Source organism: Myotis yumanensis, unplaced genomic scaffold, assembly GCF_028538775.1.
Source record: "Myotis yumanensis isolate MYYU_CA2020_CCGP unplaced genomic scaffold, mMyoYum1.0.hap1 SCAF_14, whole genome shotgun sequence".
NCBI lineage: Eukaryota > Metazoa > Chordata > Mammalia > Chiroptera > Vespertilionidae > Myotis > Myotis yumanensis.
This window is the reverse complement of record NW_027223765.1, coordinates 491837-516063: the sequence shown is the minus strand read 5'-3', so window position 1 is coordinate 516063 and position 24227 is coordinate 491837. Positions and strand designations below refer to the sequence as shown.

Here is a 24227-nt window from a genome sequence, read left to right as displayed (position 1 = left end):
CCGTGCCTCCCTCCAGCGGCTCCAAGCAGGAGCCCTACAAGGAGTGTCGGGGACAGTCCGGCGGGGGAGGCCTCCGTAGCCCCTCCGAGGCGTGCGAGGCGAGGGTGGCCCCCAGCTCACCCACCCACCCAAGGCCATGAACGGTGTCGGGTGGTAGGCTCCCTCTTGGAGGCAGCAATGGGCAGACATGGCCACGGACAGGTTGGTTTATTACTTCAGCAGCAAAGAGCTGGAAAAACATCAGGTCCCACAGTAGCAGGACCTGCCTGAGGCCTAAGGCCTGCGACACGTCTGCACCCCATAGGGGTGCGGGCTGGACCAAAAGGGCTGAAGGCAGCAAGGACAGGAGGAAGAGACCGGCCACCTCGGGAGGCCCTGCTGGGCGCGGGCAGGTGGGCGGCGGGCGAGACGACGTAGTGTGAGGACCAGGCGGGCAAAGCCTGCTCAGGTCTTGTTGAGCGTCCAGAGTGGATCCAGAAGGCTGAGGGGGTCGTCGGCGGGCGGGGCAGCCCGCAGCCCCTGCCCGTTGTGGGCGTGCAGGAAGTTCTGCTTGCTCATCCGCTGCTTTCCCCGCAAGGAGCTGTCCAGGGAGAAGGCCTCCGGGGTGAGGGAGGCCAGCAGCTCCAGGGAGGAGGAGGGGGGCCCCAGGCTGGGGACCTCAGGAACGGGCTGTTCCTCCTCGGGCTGGGGTGTCTCGGGCAGGGGTGAAGAGAGGGGCGGTGGGGAGGAGGAGGGGAGCTGGGTGGACTGTGGGAGACTGGCTGGCAGCAGGCCTGAGGGCTCCACAGGGCCTGGAAGGCAGGCCACGGGGGAATCCAGGCCCCCAGGCGGCCGGATGCTGAGCTTGGCGATGGTGGCCTGGATGGAGCTGATGGGCACGTCCCCCCCGAGGACCAGGTCCCGGGAGTCCTGAGGGAGGTGGTTCTGAAAAGAGAGGCGGGTGAGGGCGGGACACAGGCTGCGCTGTCCCTGTCCCAGCAAGCATCCCTGCCTCACCTTCTGGCTGACGCCTGTGCCAGCCAAGGGCCTGCAGGGCGGGGGCACACCATGGCGCTGCAGGACCTGCTCCACGTGTCTCACCACCGCCTCATGGCAGAACCGGAGGTGCAGCTGCAGGGGCACAGGCTGGTCAGGGGGGCGGGGGCGGGGCACCCCTCAGGGCAGAGCCTGTCGGCACCCAGAGCCTCACCTTCTCCTGCAGCATGTGCTTCCTCTGCTGCCGCATGCGCCGCACCAGCTGGGGCAGCTCGGGGAGCCTGTTCCCCGCCTCCACCTCCTGCACAGCCGCGTAGAGCAGCGCAAAGGCTCCCGTGCGGCCCACCCCGGAGCTGCAGTGCACGACGATGGGCGTGTGCAGGGGCCGCTGGTGCAGGTAATGCGCGTGCACCTCCTGGATGAAGCGCAGCAGGTTGCTGGGGCTGTCGGGCAGGCCTCTGCAGGGCGGGGGGGCTAGAGTCACACCTGACTGAGGCCTTGCCACCCTCCATGCTCCCCCCACCCAGGCGGCAGACGCACAGCTCGGGCCAGGTGGGGAAGTGGAGGTGCACGAGGGAGCGCTTGAGGCTCTGGTCGCGGAACTGCAGGCTCAGCACCCGTTCCACGTGGGTCTCAGTGGTGCGGACGCTGCTCAGCGCCAGGCTCAGGGCGCCGTGCACCATGGGCTGGCCTCTCTCGGTGGGGAAGTAGCGAGCCACCTTTTGCTGAGGGGCAGAGGGCGGTTAGGGGTGCTTTTCCAGGATCCCTGCTGGGCACCCACCCACCTCCCCCTCTCACCTTCTCCATCTCCGCCTCAGACACCAGCATGACAATGACCGACACTTTCTGCTCATGCACCATGAGCCAGAAGTCGGCAGCTGTGCCCGGCAGCGGGGCCTGGGTGGCCACCAGGGGCGGGCAGTACGGGGAGAGCCCCTCCACGCGGCTGGCGTTGATGTAGTCGTCCTTGCCCGAGCGCAGCACCACGCGGTTGCTGTCGTATGGCATGACGTCCTGGTGCCGGTTCTTGAGCGAGTAGCAGCGGGCGATGGCGATGGAGCGGCCACGGGCGTCATGCTCCTGTGCGTCCTGCAGCTCCCGCCACGCGGCATCCAGGGCCCCGGCATCGCCCAGCTGGCCCCGAAAGGCCTCCAGCTCTTGCTGCAACTGCTGCAGCCTCTCAGGACGCTCATAGGGGTCCCGCTCAATCAGCCGCAGGGCCTGTGGCCGCCGGCCCTCGGCCGCGTCCACCTTAGTCGGCTGCAGCAGGGGCTGCCCACCCCCGGGAGGCTGGGTGCCACCATGCTGGCTCTCAGGGCTGGAGGAGAGCAGGTCTGCAGCCACAGTCCCCCGGCGCAGGCATGGGGGCGGGTCTGCCGCAGGGGGCCGAGGAGGTACTGGGCCAGGCCCTGGTGAAGGGGCAGGTGAAGGCACCAGGTGGGGACTAGGGGTGGCCTGGCTGGCAGGTGAGGGGCCTTGAATGGAGAGAGGGGCTGCCTGGGGGCCCAGGGGCCGGGGGGAAGGGGCAGGACCATAGGCCAGGGTGGAATGGGGAGGCTGAGGGGGCCCAGGGCTGGAGAAAGGCAGAGCCCCAGAGTGAGGGGGCAGGGGTTCCTGAGAGGGGCCTGGATAGAGCTGGGAGTGTAGAGGTGGTGGTGGCTGCCCCAGGACAGCAGGCTGAGGGGCGAAGGAGTAGGGGGGTGGGGGAGTCATGAGCCCTGGAGCCTGGGATGGGAAGAGGTGGGGATGCTGGAGTGGCAGGGGCTGCTGGGGGAGCTGCTGGGGGAGCTGCTGGGGGGGCTGGGGCCCAAATGCTGCCCGTGGGGGATGAAGCTGAGGCTGGGGCCCTATCCTCGGGCCTGGAAACCCCGTGGGGATCCCAGGAGGAAAGTGGTGCTGGGCTGGGGGTGCTGTGAGGGGCTGCTTAGGCCCCAGAGGATAGGTGTAGGGCATGGACAGTGGCTGGGGTGGGGGTACTGGGAAGCAGGGTTGGGGAGGAGCAGGGTTGGGGCTTGGCCGGGGTGCTGTGTGGCTGGAGATGGGCGCCTGGACACTATCTACCGTGGTGGTGGCTGGCCGGACCCCCATTGCCAACTCGGGGCCCGAGAACTGGGGCGGGGGGGCGGAGGGCAGGCCTGCGGCTGGGGGGTGTGGGCCTAGGGCCCCATAGGGCGTGCCCACCACGCCGTGCTGAGGGGAGGAGCGGGGCACGAGGCCCAGTTCTGGTGTGTAGACAGGAGCCGCGTAGATGGGGGGTCCAGGCGCCATGGCCATCGCAGGGGGCCCCGGAGCCTGGGGGCCCCTGGGCTGCATCACCTGGGTGGGTCCTGAGTAACTGCCTGGGGGCAAGGGGCCTGAGAGATAGTGGGGTCCCGGGCCCGCAGAGCCAGGGAAGGGAACCGGAGCCAAGCGGAGTGTGGCGGCAGCTCCCAGGAAGGCGTCGGGCAGGCTGCGCAGCTCCTCGGGCGGGTCGCCCATCTCCCCGGCCTCACCCTCCTCCCTGCGGGGCAGCAGTGGCTTGGGGGCTGTGGGCCGTGGGGGTGGCTTCTTCTTCAGCTCCCTGCGGGACAAGGAAAGAAGGGGAACCAGCCCAATCAGCCAGACAGGGTCTGGGCTGCAGCGCCCTGCGGTCCCGGGGCCACACCTACCTGTCCAGGAGCTGCTGGCGGGCAGCCTCGCGGGCCTGGCAGGTGGACTGGGCCCGCTCCAGCAGAGCGGCCACCTTGCTCTCGAGGTCCGCATAGAAGTCCTTGCCCTCCTGGGACTTCTTCATCAGGTCCTCATAGGCTTCATAGGAGGCCACCAGGGTCTGCAGCGTAGAGTTCCACCTGGAGGGCAGAGGGGCCCGCGGGAGGTGAGTGCCGGGAGCCAAGCTCAGGGAGGGGCTCTGAGCAGGAGCGCAAGGCCAGGCACTGACTTCTGGTCCAGCTCGCTGAGCGCCCGGCGCACGGCCGCATACTGCACGTTGGCCTCGGTCAGCGCGCGGAGGACGTTGTCCTGGGCAGCCAGGTTCTGCTCCAGGTACACCCTCAGCTGGTCGTACTTCTTCAGCTGCTCCTCAAACAGCTTCTGAGGGAGTTGGGGGTGAGGACAGACACTCAAGGCTTTGCCACCTCAGGGTGGAGCCCACAGCCAGGGCCCTGCCACCTGCTCCCGCACCTTCATCTCGGAGCGGTCCGTGGTGACCAGCGAGGCGGTGATGTCGTCCTTCTGGATGAGCTCCCGCAGCTGCTGCTCCAGAGACACGCGCTGGTCCCGCATCTCCTGCACCTTGGCCAGGATGCGCTTCAGGTTCTGCAGCACGGCCTGGTCCTCTGGGGGGGGCAGCAGGGGTCAGTGAGGCCAGAGACGCCCCAGCCATCTCAGCCACGGCCCAGGAGGGGGGTGCTCACCTGGGGTGAGGGCTGGTGTGGGCAGGGCAGCCCGGACCTGGTCCAGAGGCCCACTGAGCAGGCGGAGGTTGCCAACGTGCAAGTTCATGGCGCGGTGCAGCTCACTGTTGGTGAAGGAGGCCTTTTCGTGGACCTCCACATACTTGGCCCATTCTCGCCTCACCTCTGCCAGCTCCGCCTTGGAACCGGCCACACTGGCCCCTGCCTGGCCCACTGCCTCCTGCAACTTCTGGTCTAGCAGCTCATCCTCCTCCAGCAGGTCCCTGATGTCCTTCAGCGAGGCCTCCACGTCCGTGAACACACCTGACAGCACTGAGGGTGTGTATGGGGAGGGGGACAGCCTGAGGCAGGCAGACCGGGCACCCACCCTGGCCTGTGCCCCAGGAGACAGCACTACCCTCAGTCAAGGCTGTGGGCAGCCCGATGCTTGCCGAGCAAGCACACCCAGGGTGTGGCGTGGGGGACGGTATTTGTGCCAGGTGCTGGGAGAGGTGCACCCTCCATCCTGGGGGAACAGGGGACGGAAAGGCCACAGAGGATGACATCCCCACCCTCACCTGCCTACCCCCTCCCACCTTGCATGGACTGGACGAGGTTCCGGACAGTGTCGGGCCGGACGCTGAGAGCTGCACACTTCTCCATGAGCTGGGGCGGGATGTGGTTGTACGTGTCCAGGTTGTCCACTGTCTCGGGATCCAGCTGCATTGAATCCATGAACTGGCTGTAGGGACACCAGGACCAGGCGGCTGATGGGTGCTGACCCAAGTCCTCACATGTACAGAGAGTACACTAGGGTCAGTCTCCCCCGCAGCTGCAGACAAGTCTGAGGCCCCAGCAGAGAGCAGACCAGCACCCTGACCTCCACCCTGAGGCTGGCCCGGCCCCAGGGCATGCCCACCGCACTGCGGACAACAGGGGCAGAATGGACACCCCTCCCACGACTCGGGCTCTCACTAACAAGACCTGAGTGGGGAGGGCAGAGGGGGGGGGACCACCCGCTGCCACCTTCCCTCCTGTGGGCAGCACCAGGGAACACCCGCTACCACCTTCCCTCCTGTGGGCAGCACCAGGGAACACCCGCTACCACCTTCCCTCCTGCGGGCAGCACCAGGGACCCACCGAGGTCTGGTGTGTACCCCCATACCCTAGCCCCAGCCCCACACTTACTCCAGCACCTCATTCTTGTCCTCAATCTTGGCCATTATCTCTCGAAGCAGCTTGGCCTTCTCCTCACTGCAGAAGCGACAGAGCAGTTGCTGGAAGCCTCTGTCTCTCGAGACACCCCACTCCCACCCGTGCCGAGGGCAGGGCCCGGCCTCCCACCCACCTGTACAGGGATGAGGCTTCATGGGCAGCCATGGGGACCAGCTTGGCGAAGATGTCAGGGCCTGTGACAGCTGGGTCTGTGGGGTTCACTGGCAAGGGCTTCACCAAGGGGGCACCTGGGAGAGAGAAGTTGTGGAGCCCAGGCCCTTGCAGCCCTCACTTCTGCTCTATGTCCCTGTCCCTCCTCCCTTACCCCCAGCCTCCCCCCAGCGGCAGACCTTTCACAGGCTGAAGGGTGTCCAGGGCCGGGACAGCCTCGTGGTAGATGAAGTCATTGTCCTTCTTGGCAGAATTGTACCTGGGGGTCCAGGGAAGGGGGGGGGGGGTCTTGGATGAGCAGCAGGGGCCCAGGAGCCTCCCTCTCAAGGGTGCAGGCAGAGGGCCAAGACCCCTCCTCATGAGAAGGACCAGGGCCACCCCCGGCCCCACAGACTCACTTTCCTCCAATGACGTCCATAGCAAAGCGAAGTGCATCTTGCACAGTGTCAGGCTGGCCCTGCAGGGTAGGGAAGGGGTCAGCATCAAGGCCAGTGCCAGCACCCCCGCCCGCAGGCTGCTCCGTCCTCAGGCTCTCGGGCAGCAGGCCCTTTCTTGTCTTTACCTTGGCCAACTTGATGGCTTCACTGAGCTTGTCCAGGGCGCTCTGGAAGTACGCGACCTGTGGGGACAGTGGGGAGAGCCTGGTCCTTCCCTGCTTGGAGTCTCCTCCTTCTGCCCCCCAATGAGCCCTGCCTGGCCGTCACATGACCCACTAGAAGGCCAGATAGCTGGGTGCCAGCCAGCCCCTCTGCAGGGAGTCTGCTATGCCTCCTCAGCTCCCAGGGATGAGGGCTGCACAGACAGGACACCCCAGGCTGCAGCAGGGGCATGTTCAGGGATGAGGAGATGGGAGGCCGAGAGAAGACCACCTCCCCTATTCTGTAGGGAAGGGATCCACCGGCATCTCACTAACAAGGCTGGAACCAGTCCTGAGTGCTGTCCTCACAACTCACTCACCTGCTCCCCGAATTTCTGCTGCTCCTCAGCCTGCTTGCCCATGTGCAGCTGGGAGGAAAGAGACATGGCTACTTAGTTCCCAGGCTGTGGCAGCTCAGCCCCGCCCAGAGCCAGAGGCACGGTGCCTCACATGAGCCACAGCCGCAAAGTAGTAGATCTTCATCTGCACCAGCTTCTTCCAGTCCTTCTGGATCCGGCCCAGCAGTGAGGCGGTGTCAGGGTTCTCCAAGGCCCGGCAGGCCTCCTTGTAGTAATCCACCACCTGGGGGCCCGATGGGGTCAGTGGGGCGCCGGCAGGACACCGAAGGCCAGCCCTGAGCACATCTCCCCCATCCCTACCTGGGCGCTGATGCGGGCCACCAGGAAGCTCTTCCTGTTGTCCAACATCGACTTCTCCAGAAGGCACTCCTGAGCCTGGCCCTGGGGCAACCAGTCAGGTCCACTCCCTGGTCCACCCGAGGCCTTGCCCTTCTTGCAGGCAGACCCCAGGGACACCTCTCCACACCCTCCCTCCAGTCCCCAGCCCTGCTCCTGACCCACCTGGCGCTGTCAGACCAGAGCCCAGGCCCTGCACTGCCCTCTGCTGGGCCTGTCTAGGGTCCAGCTCGAAGTCCCCTCCCTGGATTCAACTCAGTTCCCACCAGGGCACCTCCTTACCAGCATGAGGTTGACATTGAGAGTGAGGATCTGGCGGCTCATGTCGACGCTGTAGGCGTGAGGGAAGTGCTCCCGCAGGTAGGCAAAGGCGCCTGCTGCACACTGGAAGTGCGTACAGGAGACCTTCATGCCCTGGGAGGGAGAGAAGGAAGGTGGCCAAGGGCAGCACCAGACCTGGGGCAGGATTCAGCCCGACTCGGGATCTGAGAGCGCGCAGCAGCCCTCCCCGGTCACATCCCATGTCCCGTCCGCTGCCCTGCCCTGCTCACCTCTTCAGACACCCGCTTGTCCATGGCTCCCAGCATGGAGTGCAGTGCACCTGGGGAGGCAGAGGGCACAGGGTCAGTCTGGGGGTGCTCCCCACACCTGTGTTAACAGTAAGGCAAAGGGCGCAGCGTTGTCACCCATGATCAGGAAAACGGGTCTGCACTGGGGCAGCTGGTCCATGGATATCAAAGCTGAGCAAATGGGGAAACTCATCGACGCCTGGCCAAGACCCCCAGGCTCCTGCTCGGCACCAACAGGGGTGCCGGTGGGCGGAGGAGAGCTCCTGGGCAGACTCTAGCCTAGAAGTCCAATCGGGTCAGTCGGAAGCTTCTCCCTGGAGCCCAGCTGGGGCTGAGTCATCAGGTTGATAGCAGAGCCGGCTGAGCCCAACCTTGTTTTCCTTCTGCCTGGAGCAGCCCAAACTCAAAAGGGGGGTTGGGAACTGTCCAGTCAGAGCCATGGCGGCCATTGTCCCAGCGGAGCCCACAGCAGCCACACCGTGACAGCAGCCCCATAGAGCCTCTCCCCAACAGGTGGCTCCCTGAGGCCCAGAAAGGAGGCGCTGGCAGAGATGTGGGAGGCAGGGGAGGGGCCCGAATACGGGGGTCTTCCCTGCACCAGCCACGGCCCCATCGTCTGCTGCGGGGCGCAGGCAGCTCACCCAGGTTGTAGAGGATGCAGGCCTGCTCGTACTGGATGTCCTCGTGCGCCACAGACTTGCCCGAGAAGATCTCGGTCCTGCAGACATGGCACCTGGTCATCCTGAGGGCAGGTGAGGGCCCAGCCACCCCCGTGCAGGGTTGGAGGGAGGCCCTGGGAGACACCATATCCAGCTGCTCCCCACCCTCTGTAACAGGAAAAGGGAGGAAGGGGCATCCCCAGCACCCAGACGCCCCAGTCAGCTCTCACCAGGTGACAGGAACAGCAGCCTCCTGGCCTGAACCCATGGGGACCCGGCTCTGCAGGTAGTGGAGTTGGCCGAGGTACTTGCGGAGGACGCTGCAGCCCTCAAAGTCCCGCGGGACCCGGACGGCGTTCTGGGGGCGGATGGGAGAAGCAGGCCTGCCATCACTCGGGGCTGAGGAAATGCCTCAGAGCTGGACACTGCCCACCCAGGGGCCAGGAAAGCCCACTGCTGCATCCATGTCGTCCAACACACCGTCCCGCAGCCAGAGCGGTGGGCAGAGTCAGCCCACCGTCGGGAAGGCAGTCGACAACATGCATCCAAATTCTGAATATACTCAAACTGTGACCCACAGTTCTGTATCCAAAAACATAGAGAAACCCGGAGAGCGGCTGCCTCAGTGAGCACGAGGGACAGCTGGCACAGCGCTGTTAACAGGGCAAACAGCGAGCACCACCAACATGCCTGTTAAAGAGGCTGTTTAACAAAACGGAACAGACGCACAGACACAGAGCAAGGCTGATGGCCGCTGGGGGGGATAAAGTACAGCGCAAGGAATATAGTCAGTAATATTGTAATAACTATGGATAGTGTCAGACGGGTATTAGAACGCTTTATATGATTATCAAACCATTATGCTGTATACCTGAAACTAATATAAAATATTGAATGTAAACTGTAACAGAAAAATATAAAGCAGCTGTTTGGGTAGATGGGGGGGGGGAGAATTATTTAAGTAAGTTATGTCAAGGCCACCCACACAAGAGAATCTCTCACACAGAAAAACTGAAGATACGTTAAGATTTCCAGATCAGACGTATCATTAAGGCGAAAGTATGTAATAGATGAGGGACATGATTTCATTTATGTAACAGCATGTAGACACTGATATCCAACTACATTATATAGACAACAATAAAAATCTATACGGTTATATAGGAAAATGTCTGAGTAATAGGGTTTATTTTATCTTATTCTATACATACAGATATACATAAAGATATATTCAATTCTTTATGTATTTATAGTGAACACTTTCAATGTTTATAATAAGCAATAAAGAGACTGCTATTTTCAGAAGAAAAAAAACACACAAACAAAGCAAATGACCCCTCTGCTCCAACAGCAGAGCAGACGTAAGCCCTCTGAGACGCAGGTGCACACAGGGGGTGGGACCCGCCCGTGTGCCAGGACCGGACCCCCCCAGGTCCCAGAACTGAGGGCCGAGTGGGAAGCAGGCCACTGGCTAGAACTCCTCCAGGACTCCACACAGGACTGAAGTCTGTCATAACCATCAAACACGAGGAAGAAAGAAAGAAAAGGCATCCAAATCAGAAAAGAAAAAGGTAAAACTGACATTTGCAGATGACGTGATACAGAGAACCCTAAAGCTCCCACACAAAAAAGCTGTTAGAATAAATGAGCTCAGTAAAGTACAGGGTACAAGACAGATTCAGAAATCAGTTGCATTTTATACACCAACAACAAACTATGAGAAAGAAAAATTAAGACAACAATCCCATGTACAACTGCATCAAAAAGAATAAAATACCTAGCAATAAACTTAAAGACCTGTATTCAGAAAACGGTAAGACACCAAAGAGAAAAACTAAAGAAGACACAAGTGGAAGACTATAAATTATTATAAAAGGAAGAATTAACATAGTTAAAATGACCATACTACTCAAAGCAATCTATAGTTCAGTGCAATCCCTATTAAAATACTAATGACATTTTTCACAGAACTAGAATAATCTCAAAATTTATATGGAACCACAAAAGACCCTCAATATAACCAGAGCAACCTTGAGAAAGAACAAAGTTGGAGACAGCACGCTACCTGACCTCAAACTACACTGCTACGAGGTTAGTTATCAAAACAGGTTGGTACTGACATAAAAACGGACGCCTCGCTCTGGCTGGTGTGGCTCAGTGGATAGAGCGTCGGCTGGGGGCTGAAGGGTCCCAGGTTCGATTCCAGTCAAGGGCACATGCCCGGGGTTGCGGGCACAGCCCAGTGGGGAGTGTGCAGGAGGCAGCTGAATTGATGTTTCTCTCTCATCAATGTTTCTAACTCTCTATCCCTCTCCCTTCCTCTCTGTAAAAAAAATCAATAAAATATATTTTGTTAAAAAAAGAGAGAGACAAGAATACACGATGGGGTAAGACAATAAGTGGTGTTGGGAAAACTCAACAGATACATGCAAAAAATGAAACTAGACCACTTTCCAAAACCATATGCAAAAATAAACTCAAGTGAATTAAAGATTTAAATGTAAGACCTGAAGCTATAAAACTCCTAGAAGAAAACATAGGCAATAAACTCTTTGATATCACTCTCCGCAATTTTTTGGATACGTCTCCTCAGGCAAAGGAAACAAAAGAAAAACAAATGGGACTATGTCAAACTAAAGAGCTTTTAGGGTGAAGGAACCATCAACAAAATGAAAAGACATATTCGCCAATGATACATCAGATAAAGGGTGAATATCAAAATACAGTATAAAGAACTCATACAACTTAACACCAGGAAAAAAACACAATCTGATTAAAAAATAGACAGGAGATCTGAATAGACATTTCTCCAAAGAAGACATACAGATGTCCTAGAGACATATGAAAAGATGCTCAACATCACTAATCAACAGGGAAATGCAAATTAAAACCACAATGAGCTATCACCTCACACATGTCACAATGGCTATCAGCAATAAATCAGCAAAACAACAAGTGTTGGCGAGGAAAAGGGAACCCTCGTGCACTGCTGGTGGGATTGTAAATTGGCGCAGTCACTATGGAAAACCGTTTGGAGGTTCCTCAAAAACTTAAACATAGACCTACCATTACCATATAACCAAGCAATTTCACTTCTGGGTACTTATCCAAAGAAATGCAAAACACTAATTCAAAAATATATAGGCAACTCTATTTCTTTGAAAGGTGGGCATTAAAAACCCAATAAAAACAATGAACTGAGAAAAATATTTGTAGCACATAACACCAAGAAGCAGTATCATTAATACATGAATGAGTCTTATAAATTAGTAAGAAATAAAGTATAACACTCGCATAAAAAATGGACAAAGAGCAACAGCAGTCAAGTCCTTAAAGAGGATATATAACAAATACATAACAACTGTGAAACCTTACTATTAACCAAATAAATTCAAAGTAAATACCCTTTCACCTGTCAGACCGCCAGCACTGAACAGGAACAGGAACAGGCACACAGCTGCTAGGGAGACAAGTACATCCTTTTCTCCACCAGTTCCTACAGGAATGACCCTACCGAGACGGGGAGCATCAACTGGCAAAAACCGAAAATCACCTCGTGCTCTCCAAGAGGGGCCTGATGAAAATATACTTCAATGTAATGATCACAGGCCAGCCCTGACCAGTTTGGCTCAGTGGATAGAGCGTCGGCCTGCGGACTGAAGGGTCCCAGGTTCGATTCTGGTCAAGGGCATGTACCTTGGTTGCAGGCACATCCCCAGTAGGAGGCGTGCAGGAGGCAACTGATCAATGTTTCTCTCTCATTGATGTTTCTAACTCTCTATCCCTCTCCCTTTCTCTCTGTAAAAAACAAATAAAATATATTTTAAAAAAAATGATTACAGGCCATTGAAATACTCCTGTTGTATGTTCACCGATACAGAAACATATCCACAATATGTTGTGAAGTGAAAAAAGCAGGCGTATAGGTAGTATATGATTCTCCCGGGGTTTTATATAGTACTAGTGGCCTGGTGCACGAATTCGTGCACATTGAAATGAATTAGAACAGTGGTTCTCAACCTGTGGGTCGAGAGCCCTTTGGGAGTTGAATGACCCTTTCACAGGGGTCACCTAAGACCATTGGAAAACACATATATAATTACATATGGTTTTTGTGATTAATCACTATGCTTTCATTGTTCAATTTGTAACAATGAAAATACATCCTGCATATCAAATATTTACATTATGATTCATAACAGTAGCAAAATTATAGTTATGAAGTAGCAACAAAAATAATTTTATGGTTGGGGGTCACCACAACATAAGGAACTGTATTAAAGGGTCGCGGCATTAGGAGGGTTGAGAACCACTGAATTAGAAGAAATATTTATTTTTTAAATATATTTTTATTGATTTCAGAGAGGAAGGGAGAGATAGAAACATCAATGATGAGAATCATTGATTGGTTGCCCCTGCAGGACCCCCACTGGGGACCAAGCCCGCAACCCAGGCATGTGTCCTTGACCGGAATTGAACCCAGGACCCTTCAGTCTGCAGGCTGACACTCTATCCACTGAGCCAAACCAGCTAGGGCAGAAGAAATATTTTAATATTGCTGTTCTCCCTTTCTCTATAAGTGTCAACCAAATTCACAATCGACAATGACAGACTGAAAAACATGCATGCGATTAGCGCTAGTGAGAGCTTTATATGTATCACGCATGTGCGAGTCAACTTAGCCTTTTACAGTTAGAGAATAAACTCGCTTAATTAGACCTGTTTTCTGATGTAGCTAAACTTTTCCCAGCCCAGTGAAGCACCCCAACTTCTCTTTCAGGTAATTGTCAGCAACACAGCAGTAAATATCAACATGAAGCAGATTATTATTGTAGATCATGCAGGGAGAACAAAGGGTGAACTATTTAACTGCAGCCGTGTTTGACTATATTCTGCGCAGTGAGAAAACCTGAAGTCATTTTCAAGGTCCACCATTTCTTACTTCTTTTCAGTCGAGTCAAGTTTCTAAGCTTTCTAAATCTCCATTTTTCAGCTAGTGAAAAGAAAATAGGATTCTACCGAGTCTCCTATCCACCTACTCCAGGACTTCTGTGAGGATCATATGAGATGAGGCACAGAAAACGCTTCACAGACATCTGGTTAAAGTGTAAAGTGTTTGCACCTGGCTATAAAGCAAGTGGTGTTCCTGGGCTGAAGAAACTCCAAGGAGGCTAGTCGTTAGGGAGAGGAAGCCGGGCGTTGCTATGTGACGTCATTACCCGGTGCCCACAGCGACCGTTTCCAGGCTGGGATGGGCTGTGGGCCGCATTTTGCACCACGGGGTCTTGGCAACGTAGGCTGCGGTTTGGTGGGCTGTCGCTCCGGGGTGGTGGCGGGGCCTGTGACCCACTTGAGGGAAGCCGAGTGTTGCTTTGTGGGCACCAGGTCTGTGGTGCCATTTCTCTGTAAATGGCCAGTGTGTGTCATGGCAGCTCCTGCACTGAGCATCCGCCCCCTGGTGTTAGGTGTGCATTATAGCGACCGGACAGACACTTAGCATATTAGCCTCTTATATATATATATATATAAATAGATTTATAGATAGAAAGATAGATAGATAGTATATAGAAATAAAAAATTTTTAAAAAGATATAAAAATTACGAAATGACTTTTAGGATGGGTTTTCTTTTTGCTGTTTAGTATCTTCAAATTTTCCTATCATTAGTTTTGCTTTTACGCAGAAAAGTGCTACATTTAAATAAGAACACACAACAGCAAAACTGAAACTAAAAGGAGAACACAGCTGCAGGCGGTGTCTTCACGTCCCCTCAAACCAGTCCTGGCCACACCTCACACGCGGCCTCCTACCTGTCGGAGCAGCTCCAGCTTCTTCAGCTCCTCACTGTAGGCGTCGGGGTTCTCTCCGTAATTCTTCAGGACAAACTGCAGAGAGAGGAGGGGAATGTCATCCAGGGAGAGAGACTCCCGGCTCCTGCTCCTCTCCACCCCCCCAAACCTCCAATCACCAGTCAGGGCTCAGGAGCCACCCACACCACCACCACCAGCTCCTCCTGGGCCACCAGGAGCTCAATCACCGGGCAGCACCACGAGGCCGGCCAGAGCCTCCTCCCCTGAGCAGAACGGAGCCTAAGCCTGGACGGCCCAGCGTGAATCCCAGGCTGGTCTCCACGGCGCGGCAGCCTCTCCACGATGCCCAGGACTCTGCCAGCTCAGGAGGCCGGGGAACTCAGGGGCGGAATGGGATCCTAAGAGCATCCTCGAACAGGCCACAGTCAAGCCTCCTTTAGGTCGGACCTGTTGTGCTCTGGGTCACACCATACCCTAGCCCAGTGGTCGGCAAACCTCGGCTCCTGAGCCACATGCGGCTCTTTGGCCCCTTGAGTGTGGCTCTTCCACAAAATACCACGTGTGGGTGCACACGTACAGTGTGATTGAAACTTCGTGGCCCATGCGCAGAAGTCGGTAGTTTGTGGAAGAGCCACACTCAAGGGGCCACAGAGCCGCATGTGGCTCGTGAGCCGCGGTTTGCCGACCCCTGTCCTAACCCAACAGTAAGTGTCGACAAAGGTGCCAAGCAAGAGTGGGAGTGCAAGCCTCTTGAGCAGCCCACCCTCCTGGCTGGGAAGGCACCACAGAGACAAGTGGTCTGCAGTGTCCCCGGCGGGGAGGGAAGACCCATGGCTGGGTGACAGGGATGAGCAGACGAGGGGCAAAGGGAAGGTCACTGCTCACACCACTGCCTGCCCAGCCACCACCTCAGAACTGACCGCCTGGACAGTGACCACACTCACCGCTTGGAGGCACAGCCAGAACCAATGGGGGTGGGGACTGCCCTATCACCGCATTAGGGGCGAGTAAATTAAATGTTGGACCGAATATAGCAGGCTAGATTTTTAAAGATGTTTTCTTTTTAAAAAATATTTTTTTATTGATTTCAGAGAGGAAGGAAGAGGGAGAGATAGAAATATCAATGATGAGAGAGAATCATGGACCGGCTGTCTCCTGCACCCCCCACATTGGGGATCAAGCCTGCAACCAGGCATGTGCCCTGACCAGGAATCGAACTGCGACCTTCTGATTCAGAGGTCGACGCTCAACCACTGAGCCATGCCAACAGGGCTTTCCATTGATTTTTTAGGGGGAGGAGAGGGGGGGGAGGGGGAGAGAGAAAGAGAGAGAGAAACATCAATGTGAGAGAGACACATTGACTGTCTCCTGTATGCACCCCAACAGGGACCAGGGATCGAACTTGCAACCCAGGTACATGCCCTTGTTCGGGAATTGAACCCGAGACCCTCCCGCGAACAGGCTGAAGCTCTAAGCATCAAGTCACGCTGTTCAGGGTGAGGGAACTTTCTGGGCCTGGTCTTTCCATGCAGTGCACATATTTCTCCTCTTCCACTGGTGTCACCGTCTAACTTGTAAATGTCCTCTTCTAGATTACGAATGCCAGGAAAAAAGTGTCACCTCTTACCCATCTGTATCATCAGGGCTCAGCACAGTGCTCCACAGGCTGACCTGAACACAACCCATTTTTACCCTACTGTCCTAAACTGGACTCTACCCCTCAGCTCCAAGTGCATATTCCTGCAGCTCAGAGCAAGGGAAGAACAGGCAGAGTGGGGGCTCCAGGGCTGGGGAGAGCTCCCAGGCTGCAGGGCGTCACCTCGTCAGGACAGTCCCAGGGTGCCCTGAAGGAGGTGGCCATGCTCAAGCGCAGCCCACCCACCGATGGCTCCGGGGGCTCATGCAAACACATGTCAGAACCTTGTCAAATAAATGGTGGCACCTTTCCCACGTCCAAAGAAAAGGAAACAAAGAAAAAGAGCAGCTCTGCCGGTGTGGCTCAGTGGACAGAGCGTCGGCCTGCAGACCGAAGGGTTCCAGGGTGGATTACGGTCGGGGACACATGCCCAGGTTGCGGGCTCGATCCCCAGTGGGGTGCATGCAGGAGGCAGCCGATCCATGACTCTCTCTCATCACTGATGTCCCTGTCTCTCTCTCTCCCTTCCTCTCCGAAATCAATAAAAACATTTAAAAAATAAAAGAGCAGATGGACAGGAACTTGTCTCTTGAGCGGCTGACACCTCAGGCTAAATGGCTCCTGAGAACTCCTCTCGGAGGCCCAGCTTCTCCCACGGCGGGCACCGTGTCGCCAACGTGAGCCCCCAGAGAGCACCAGAGGTAAATTCCGACCAGGCATCTCCTAGGCCAGGGGTGGGCAACCTTTTTGTGAGTGCGTGCCAAAACCAGCAAAATCTCTGACTCAAATTCTTCTGCGTGCCAACCCTAGTTTTTTGAGAACATGTACGTCTACTTGATATCTCTTAAGGTGTACGTATGTGAAGAACCTTGAAGAAATAATAAAATTCATTCAAGCGACAAAAACACAGTATGTGATGATGAAAAATACATTTAATGTATACATGTACACTGAGAGTCCAACAGAAAACTTTATGACTCCGTTTGGTATTATCAATGGGACTTTTGCTGCTGCATCAGGTTTATATTTCGTGACCTTCAGAGATATGTGCGAGCTACTACTTTCATCCACCAGGCTACTCCTATTATGAGACTTAACAAAATTCATCACTGAGAACAAAGATTCACAAGCGTATGTGGATGCGCTGTTGCCAAGTTTCTTAAACAGAAAAAATTTTCTGGAATGGCATAGTTCATTTTCGACACTGGTACTCCTGTCTCTCATCGCTTTTTTTCAATGTTTTCCAAGTCAACTCTAAGGTCAATAAATTTCTGCTTCCAAATTGAGCTACCCTGAAATTCAATCAACTGCATTTCAAAGTCTGCCATGTCTATGGTCTTTAAGATAACTTGTTATGTAAAATTATTTATTTACCTAAGATGCACTACACTGAATTTGTGTGAAAAATAAAAAAAGCCGATATTAAGAAAAAACATCGTAAATGGAAGATTATAAGAGAGGGTTTCGCGTGCCAGCAAAAGTTACTGGCGGGCACTCCCAGGCGAGCGGGGGTGGGAGCGGGGGTGGGGGGTTACCCCCCAGCAGCACAGACAACCGTCACCAGAAGAGGATGAAGAGCTAGGGGTTCGTATGTGTGCGAAGAGCAGGTGGGGAGGTGGGAACGTCTTAGACGAGCTTCCTGGTTTTGTGAGGACAAAGGCCCACGGAGGTTAAATGACGGCTCCACACACAACGCGAGCTGCCAGTGTCTGCAGGAACGCAGGGCGGCGCAGAGAGGAAACTACTTCCCAGCCCATTTTCTTTTATTCTTTTAAATATATTCAGAGAGGGAGAGAGAAACATCGATGAGAGAACCACGAAGGCTGCCCCCTGCACGCCCCCCACTGGGGATGGAGCCGCCTGTGCCCTGACGGGGAATCGAACCCCGGCCTCCCGGTTCCTAGGTCGACGCTCACCCCCGAGCCAGGCCCCCCGCAAGCCCCTGCACCACCTGGGCCACCGGGCCTCCTGCGGGTCCCCGGGCCTCCTGTGGGTCCCCCGGGCCTCGTGCGGGTCCCCCGGGCCTCGTGCGGGTCCCCGGGCCTCCTGTGGGTCCCCCGGGCCTCGTGCGGGTCCCCCGGGCCTCGTGCGGGTCCCCGGGCCTCCTGTGGGTCCCCCGGGCCTCGTGCGGGTCCCCCGGGCCTCGTGCGGGTCCCCGGGCCTCCTGTGGGTCCCCCGGGCCTCGTGGGTCCCCGGGCCTCCTGTGGGTCCCCCGGGCCTCGTGGGTCCCCGGGCCTCCTGCGGGCACCGGACCTCGTGCGGGTCCCCGGGGCCTCCTGTGGGTCCCCCGGGCCTCGTGCGGGTCCCCCGGGCCTCGTGGGTCCCCGGGCCTCCTGTGGGTCCCCGGGCCTCCTGTGGGTCCCCGGGCCTCCTGTGGGTCCCCCGGGCCTCGTGGGTCCCCGGGCCTCGTGGGTCCCCGGGCCTCCTGCGGGCACCGGACCTCGTGCGGGTCCCCGGGCCTCCTGCGGGCACCGGGCCTCCTGCGGTCACGGGCCTCGGGGGTCCCTGCTTTTTCTCTCTTTTCCTCGGGCCTCGGCTTCTGCAGACTCAGCTGATGACGAGGATGCCCGGCTGGTCCTTCCGCTCCTGCCGACCCTCGAGGCGACCAGGGGCCCTTCCCAGGCCCACGTCGCGGGGCTCCCGAGGCGCAGTCCGCGCACCGGCCCGACTTCACACCCGATCTTCGGTCACAGGCCGCCGCCTCCATCGGCGCCAGGCCCGCCCGCGTCCTCCGACCTCCGACCGGCTCAACCCAACGTGCGAGGGCCTCCGGGCCGCTCCCGCTGCTCATCCCGGGGGCGGCTGGGAAGGCGGAGACCCGCCCCGGGGGACGCGGCCCGGACCGAGCGGCTCCGGACCGAGGGGCTCCCGGACCCAGCGGCACCCGGACGGAGGGGCTCCCGGACCGGGCCCGCCTACAACACGGGTCCGAGCGCCTCGGCGTCCGCCCGCCAGTCCCGGGGACCGCGCGCCCCCTCCCCCTGCTCCCGGGGGGCGGCTCTGGCGTGAGGAGGGCGGGGCGGGCTGGGTCCGAGCGTCACGCCGAGGAAGTGTGCGCCCCGCGGGCGCCGTGGGTGGCCCGGGACCGAAGTTAAACAGCGGCGTCGACGAGGCCGCGGTGCCAGCCCCGGGCGCGTGAGGAGCGGGAGCGGGCCCCGGGCGCGCGGGGGAAAGAGGCTGGGCCGGCGGAGGGAGCGGCGGGGCCTGGGGAGGGGACGGCGCGCAGGGGCGTCACGCGCGGGCCGACGGCGGAGACGCGGAAGGAGCGGGAGGGGAGCAGCGCTCACCTTCTTCACAGCCGCCTGGAAGAGGAAGTCGCCGGCCTCCTTCAGGTCCAGCCAGATCATGGGCATGCGGGGCACGGCCTCCATGGCGGACAGAGCCCGCCGGCCGCCGGGCCGCTCCCCTCGGCCGCTCCAGCTGCTGGCTCAGCGCGCGCACTGCCCCGCCCCTCCGCGCCGGAAGGCGGTCGTCACGCGGAGATGAAAAAAGCCCGCGCGGCCTTCTGGGAGATGTAGTCCTCGCCATGCCCGCGGAGCCTTGCGCACATGCGCAGTTCAGTCTCCGAGAAGAGGGCCAGGAGGCTTGCGAATCTCCAGCCCGAGGCGAAAGGGCTTCTGGGAGTGGTAGTCTTCCTCCCTTAGCTGCGAGGTAAGGCGCAAGCCGGTTTCTTCTGGGCCAAACAGACCCGCCTGCCGAACCTAGGCCTCGCCGCGGGACCAGAGCTGGCTAGCGGGTGGGAGACGCTAGCGTAGCGTCGCTGCGCAAGGAAAGGCGGGAGTGGGACGTGGGACCCGGGAAGCCGTTTGGCCACAGGACACAGAGCCCAGCACGAGGTCAGCAAGAGATCGGGATTAACAGCTGCTGGTCGGTATGAGCTGGAGCAGCAGGAAGGAAGGAACGGGGAGGAGTAGGAAGCCCTAGTGCAGCGGTTCTCAACCTGTGGGTCGCGACCCCTTTGGGGGGTCCAACGACCCTTTCACAGGGGTCGCCTAAGACCATCGGAAAACACATACATAATTACATATTGTTTTTGTGACTAATCACTATGCTTTCATTATGTTCAATTTGTAACAATGAAAATACATCCTGCATATCAGATACTTACATTATGACTCATAACAGTAGCAAAATCAGTTATGAAGTAGCAACGAAAATAATTTTATGGTTGGGGGTCACCACAACATGAGGAGCTGTATGAAAGGGTCGCGGCGTTAGGAAGGTTGAGAACCACTGCCCTAGTGGATCCTTGCAAGACAGGGAGGACCTAGAGAGGGTGGGAGGAGACGGCCGGCCAAAGGGGGCTCTGGCCTGTCCCCGGATGGAAGGAGCCGCGTGGGTGCTGCCTCCTGAGCTGCTTGGAGCAACTGTCCTTCCCCTTTTACGGAGCGGGGCCCGCTCAGCCGCAGGCTCCTGGGGTGGAACTGCAGACACAGGCCTGCGAGGACCTGGTGCCCGTGCCAGGGCTGCCACAGCCGGTGTCGGGCGGCATGGCCGGCTTCCCCGCTGGGGGCCACACGCCTGCGATCGAGGAGTCCCCACGCTGGCGTCTTGAGGCCCGACTCCTTGTTGGCAGATGAGTATCTGCCTGTGTGGCCACATGGCTGCCCTCCCGGGCACGTCCGTGGCCTAATCTCTTCTCGTGGGGACACCCTCAGGGCCTCGCTCACTGAGCCTCCCCTTTCAGAGTCTGTCTACATGGGCGATGCCTATATGCAAACGAGGTCTTTGGCTGATCCCCCCGCCCCCCGCACCCCCGTTCGGTGCTTCCGTGTCTCCGGATCCACTCCGTTCATCAGTTTATTTTGCTCGTTAGATTCCACACAGGAGTGAGAGCAGGCCTTCCTCTGGCTGTTTCCCTTGGGTCACAGACAATAGGGTGGTGAAGGCCTGGGACCGCCGGCTAGAAGAGGTCAGTGGGTGGGGGAGGAGACAGACGTAATATTTTCAACAGTGAAGATTTTTTAAAAGAATATCTACGAATAGAGTCACGTTCTAAGGTCCTGGGGCGTAGGACTTCCACACAGGAACGTGGGGGAGGGGGGCACCATTCAGCCCCTAACGGTCCTGGTGACACGAAGGGCAGTTGGTGTGAGAGGCGTCCAAGGCCAGGAGGCCCTGTGGGGAGGGGCCGCGGGTGCTGAGCGATGGGGTGGGCACGGGCCAGGGAGGCGGCCGCCAAGGGCGTCAGGGAAAGGTGTTTCCTGCAAAGGCACCCTTGGGAGTTTGGGGACACAGACTTGGAAGGAATGGGAAGGCGTGGGCCCGTCACAAGGGGGCAGCAAACACCCATTCAGCCAAATCAGTCACCTCTTCGTCCGCCCCCATGGGGCTCAGCTACAGGGTTTGGACAGGTTCAAGCCTCCGACTGAGGAGAGGGCACGGTCCTCTCATGGCCACGTGCAAGTCCCAGCTGGAGGGCAGAGCCTTCCCAGCACAATTATAGCCAATGGCTGTAGCTGTGAGCTTGAACCTGTGGTCCGAACACGTGGCCCCCCGTGCCTTGTGCTAGAGTTCAGGTGCATGTAGTTGAGTGAGGTTGAAACCCACGAGAATGCTGTAAACAACGTGATCACGCCCCTACTTTGCCTCGTGGCATCTGCTATAAAATAAAGACACGGCTTGTGGGCGCTGGCGCTGTCTCCTCATCAGGGAACAGCGTCCCATCGAGACCCAGCTTTCGTTCTCTTGTCTGTCTTTTCTGAGCCTTTCATCACCCCCACTCGGGGTCACCGTTGGCTGTGCTGGCGCGGCCCAAGTGGCGCCCGAACAGGGATGAGTTCGGGGGAATTTAAAAAGTGGTCAGGTGAAAAGAGGCTCCAAGGCGTGCGCAGAGAGTAAGATTAAAAAGCAAAAGTGAGATAAGGCCAAAAAGCAAAAGTAAGGTAGGGAGCCGAGGTGCGGTAAATTAGCTCGGTGTAAAACGGGGGACAATGCTTAATTGGAGCATTTTTAAAGTAGGCATTTTTAAATTTCTAAGGTAGAAATAAGCAGAAGCAACTTAGAGATTGCTATATAGCTGAAGGCCCAGAGAAAATTCCTGCTTCTATCTTCAGTTTGTGGTCCCTGATTCGGGACTACCTAGAGCCCCTTCCCAAAAAGGGATGGACGAATGCGGCAGGAGATGTAAGACAAACAGAGAGTGACCAGAGGCTTCCGACTCCACTTACACCTTCGGCACCTCCATTACCTCCTCCAGTCCCTGGGGCTACCATTCCTGTGGGGGAAAGCCCTCTGGACAATGTGCTTCCTCCAAAAAACGAACGAGAATTGGAGGAGGAGGCAGAGAGGGAACAACGCAGGCGGGACTGGGATGATGGGGGTCTAAGACAAGCCTTCGGGAAGCTCACTGTTACTCGTAAGCCTCTCCAGTCGCCTCTAAACAAGCAAGAACAAGAGTGGCATCTCTGTCTCTATTCCAGGGGTCTCTGCATGAGGCTAAGCAGGCTGGGGAAGACACTTCAGGATTTAGTAGCCAATCGTACTCTGAAAGTGCAATTACTAAAACAAACAGGGGGAGAAGAGGTTGTGTTTGTCTTTCCAGAAGGAGCAGTGCAGCCAATTTGGGTGCCAGAACGGTACGTGTGACACCACCATGGACCCAGAGAAGTTCCTTGTCCCTCCGTTCAAGGGACTGAGAGTTGCCCCGATGACAGCAAAGAGGAAGAAAAGGAAAACAGAGGCTACACTAGGGGCTGAGGTGCCCACATGGGGTCAGCGGAAGAAGCTGACAACGGAGGCCCAGCAAATGGCAGAAAAGCAAGGAGTGGAAGCTACCCCTTCAGCCATGTTTGTGGCTGTTAGCATAGAGCAGGGGTCCTCAAACTACGGCCCCGCGGGCCACATGCAAATACAAATATTGTATTTGTTCCCATTTTGTTTTTTTACTTCAAAATAAGATATGTGCAGTGTGCACAGGAATTTGTTCATAGTTTTTTTTTTAAACTATAGTCCTGCCCTCCAACGGTCTGAGGGACAGTGAACTGGCCCCCTGTTTAAAAAGTTTGAGGACCCCTGGCATAGAGAAATAGAGAAGTAAGCGGTAGAAAATAAGCGGTAGAAATGTAGAAATAAGCGGTAAAAATAAGTAGAAATAAGCTGTAGAAATAGAGAAATAAACGGGGGTTGCAACCAGGAAGGTTTGGGCAAGGGCAGCCAAGTTCATAGTTAGAGGTAGAGAAATAAGTAGAAAGTAAGCGGTAGGAGAAATAAGCTGTAGAAATAGAGAAATAAGTAGAAACAAGTAGTAGAAATAGAGAAATAAGTGGTAGAAAATAAGTAGGAGATACAAAATAAGGTAGAAATCTCCTAGGTTTTGTTTAAGCCACTGTAAAGCAGAAGATGGCTGTGGTTGCTGATGTTTAAGGAAGTAATTTTTTAAAAATATATTTTATAGATTTTTCACAGGAAGGGAGAGGGATAGAGAGTTAGAAACATCAATCAGCTGCCTCTTGCATACCCCCAACTGTGGATGTGCCCGCAACCCAGGTACATGCCCTTGGCCGGAATCGAACCCGGGACCCTTCAGCCCACAGGGCGACGCTCTATCCTCTGAGTCAAACCGGTCAGGGCAGTAATTTTTATTTTAGACCTAGATCGTAAGCTCGTGCGGCAGTTGCATTGTTTCTAGGCTTTGGTTATCTTTGCTTGCGGAACCAGATAGCTCCCTGGGACTTTGGGTCTGTGTGAGACCCCAGACTCAGAGTGGGAGGTCTTCAGCTCTGCAGGACCGAGGGCTGCTGGTTTCCATGCAGCCATGGCTAGAGAAAGAGGCTGAGAAGGGACCAGACTTCCACCTGTGCGGACTCAGTGCTGAGGACAACCGTCCAAACAGCCTGACCCAGGGCACTAGTTTTGCATCGGCGGGATATCAGCATGGAGTCTGCTGGAGAAGGTGGTGACTGCGGCCAAGCCAGTGGAAGCTATGCTAGCGTTGGTGAACTGTCGGTTTTCTGAAAAATCTTGCGGAGCTGAACCTAAGGACTTTGAGTAAGATGTCCTGAAAACGTTGACATGCTTGTAGTTTGGTTTTGCATTGGTATTGCTTTGTATTAGCCAGAGTTTTGTTCTCTTGTTAACATTGCTGTGTTTATGGTTTTGTTAATAGCCAGAAGTCAGTTTAATATTTCCTCCATGATCTTCAGCTTTATGCTGAATAATTTTAGAGTTTTTTGGATAATGTAAATAGGCATGTTTAAAAACAAAAGTAAAGGGGGATATATGGGGCGCAGCCACAGTGTATGGACAGGTTCAAGCCTCGGACTAATGAGAGGGCACAGTCCCCTCATGGCAAAGCCGCCTGCAAGTCCCAGCTGGAGGGCAGGGCCCTCCCAGCACAGTTAGCCAACAGCTGTGGTTGTGAGCTTGAACCTGTGGTCCGAACACGTGGCCCCCCCGTGCCTTGTGCTAGAGTTCAGGTGCATGTAGTTGAGTGAGGTTGAAACCCACGAGAATGTTTTAAACAACGTGATCACGCCCCTACTTTGCCTC

At 56.5% G+C, this 24227-nt stretch overlaps 1 protein-coding gene across 1 annotated transcript; it reads right to left on the bottom strand.

The window, feature by feature from the left end:
* Positions 1-188: 188 nt before the first annotated feature.
* On the bottom strand, positions 189-19166 carry PTPN23 (protein tyrosine phosphatase non-receptor type 23). Its single transcript, XM_070391137.1, has 24 exons — positions 19025-19166; positions 14102-14176; positions 8523-8650; positions 8275-8351; positions 7616-7665; positions 7347-7478; positions 7029-7109; positions 6820-6951; positions 6690-6737; positions 6295-6351; positions 6131-6189; positions 5912-5991; positions 5695-5809; positions 5535-5600; positions 4943-5088; positions 4368-4679; positions 4135-4289; positions 3893-4044; positions 3624-3803; positions 1774-3535; positions 1516-1700; positions 1190-1433; positions 997-1110; positions 189-924 (listed from the first exon to the last, which is right to left on the bottom strand). The coding sequence occupies exons 1-24, from the start codon at positions 19106-19108 to the stop codon at positions 445-447; spliced, it is 4914 nt and encodes a 1637-aa protein (XP_070247238.1). The 5' UTR covers positions 19109-19166; the 3' UTR covers positions 189-444.
* Positions 19167-24227: the final 5061 nt, after the last annotated feature.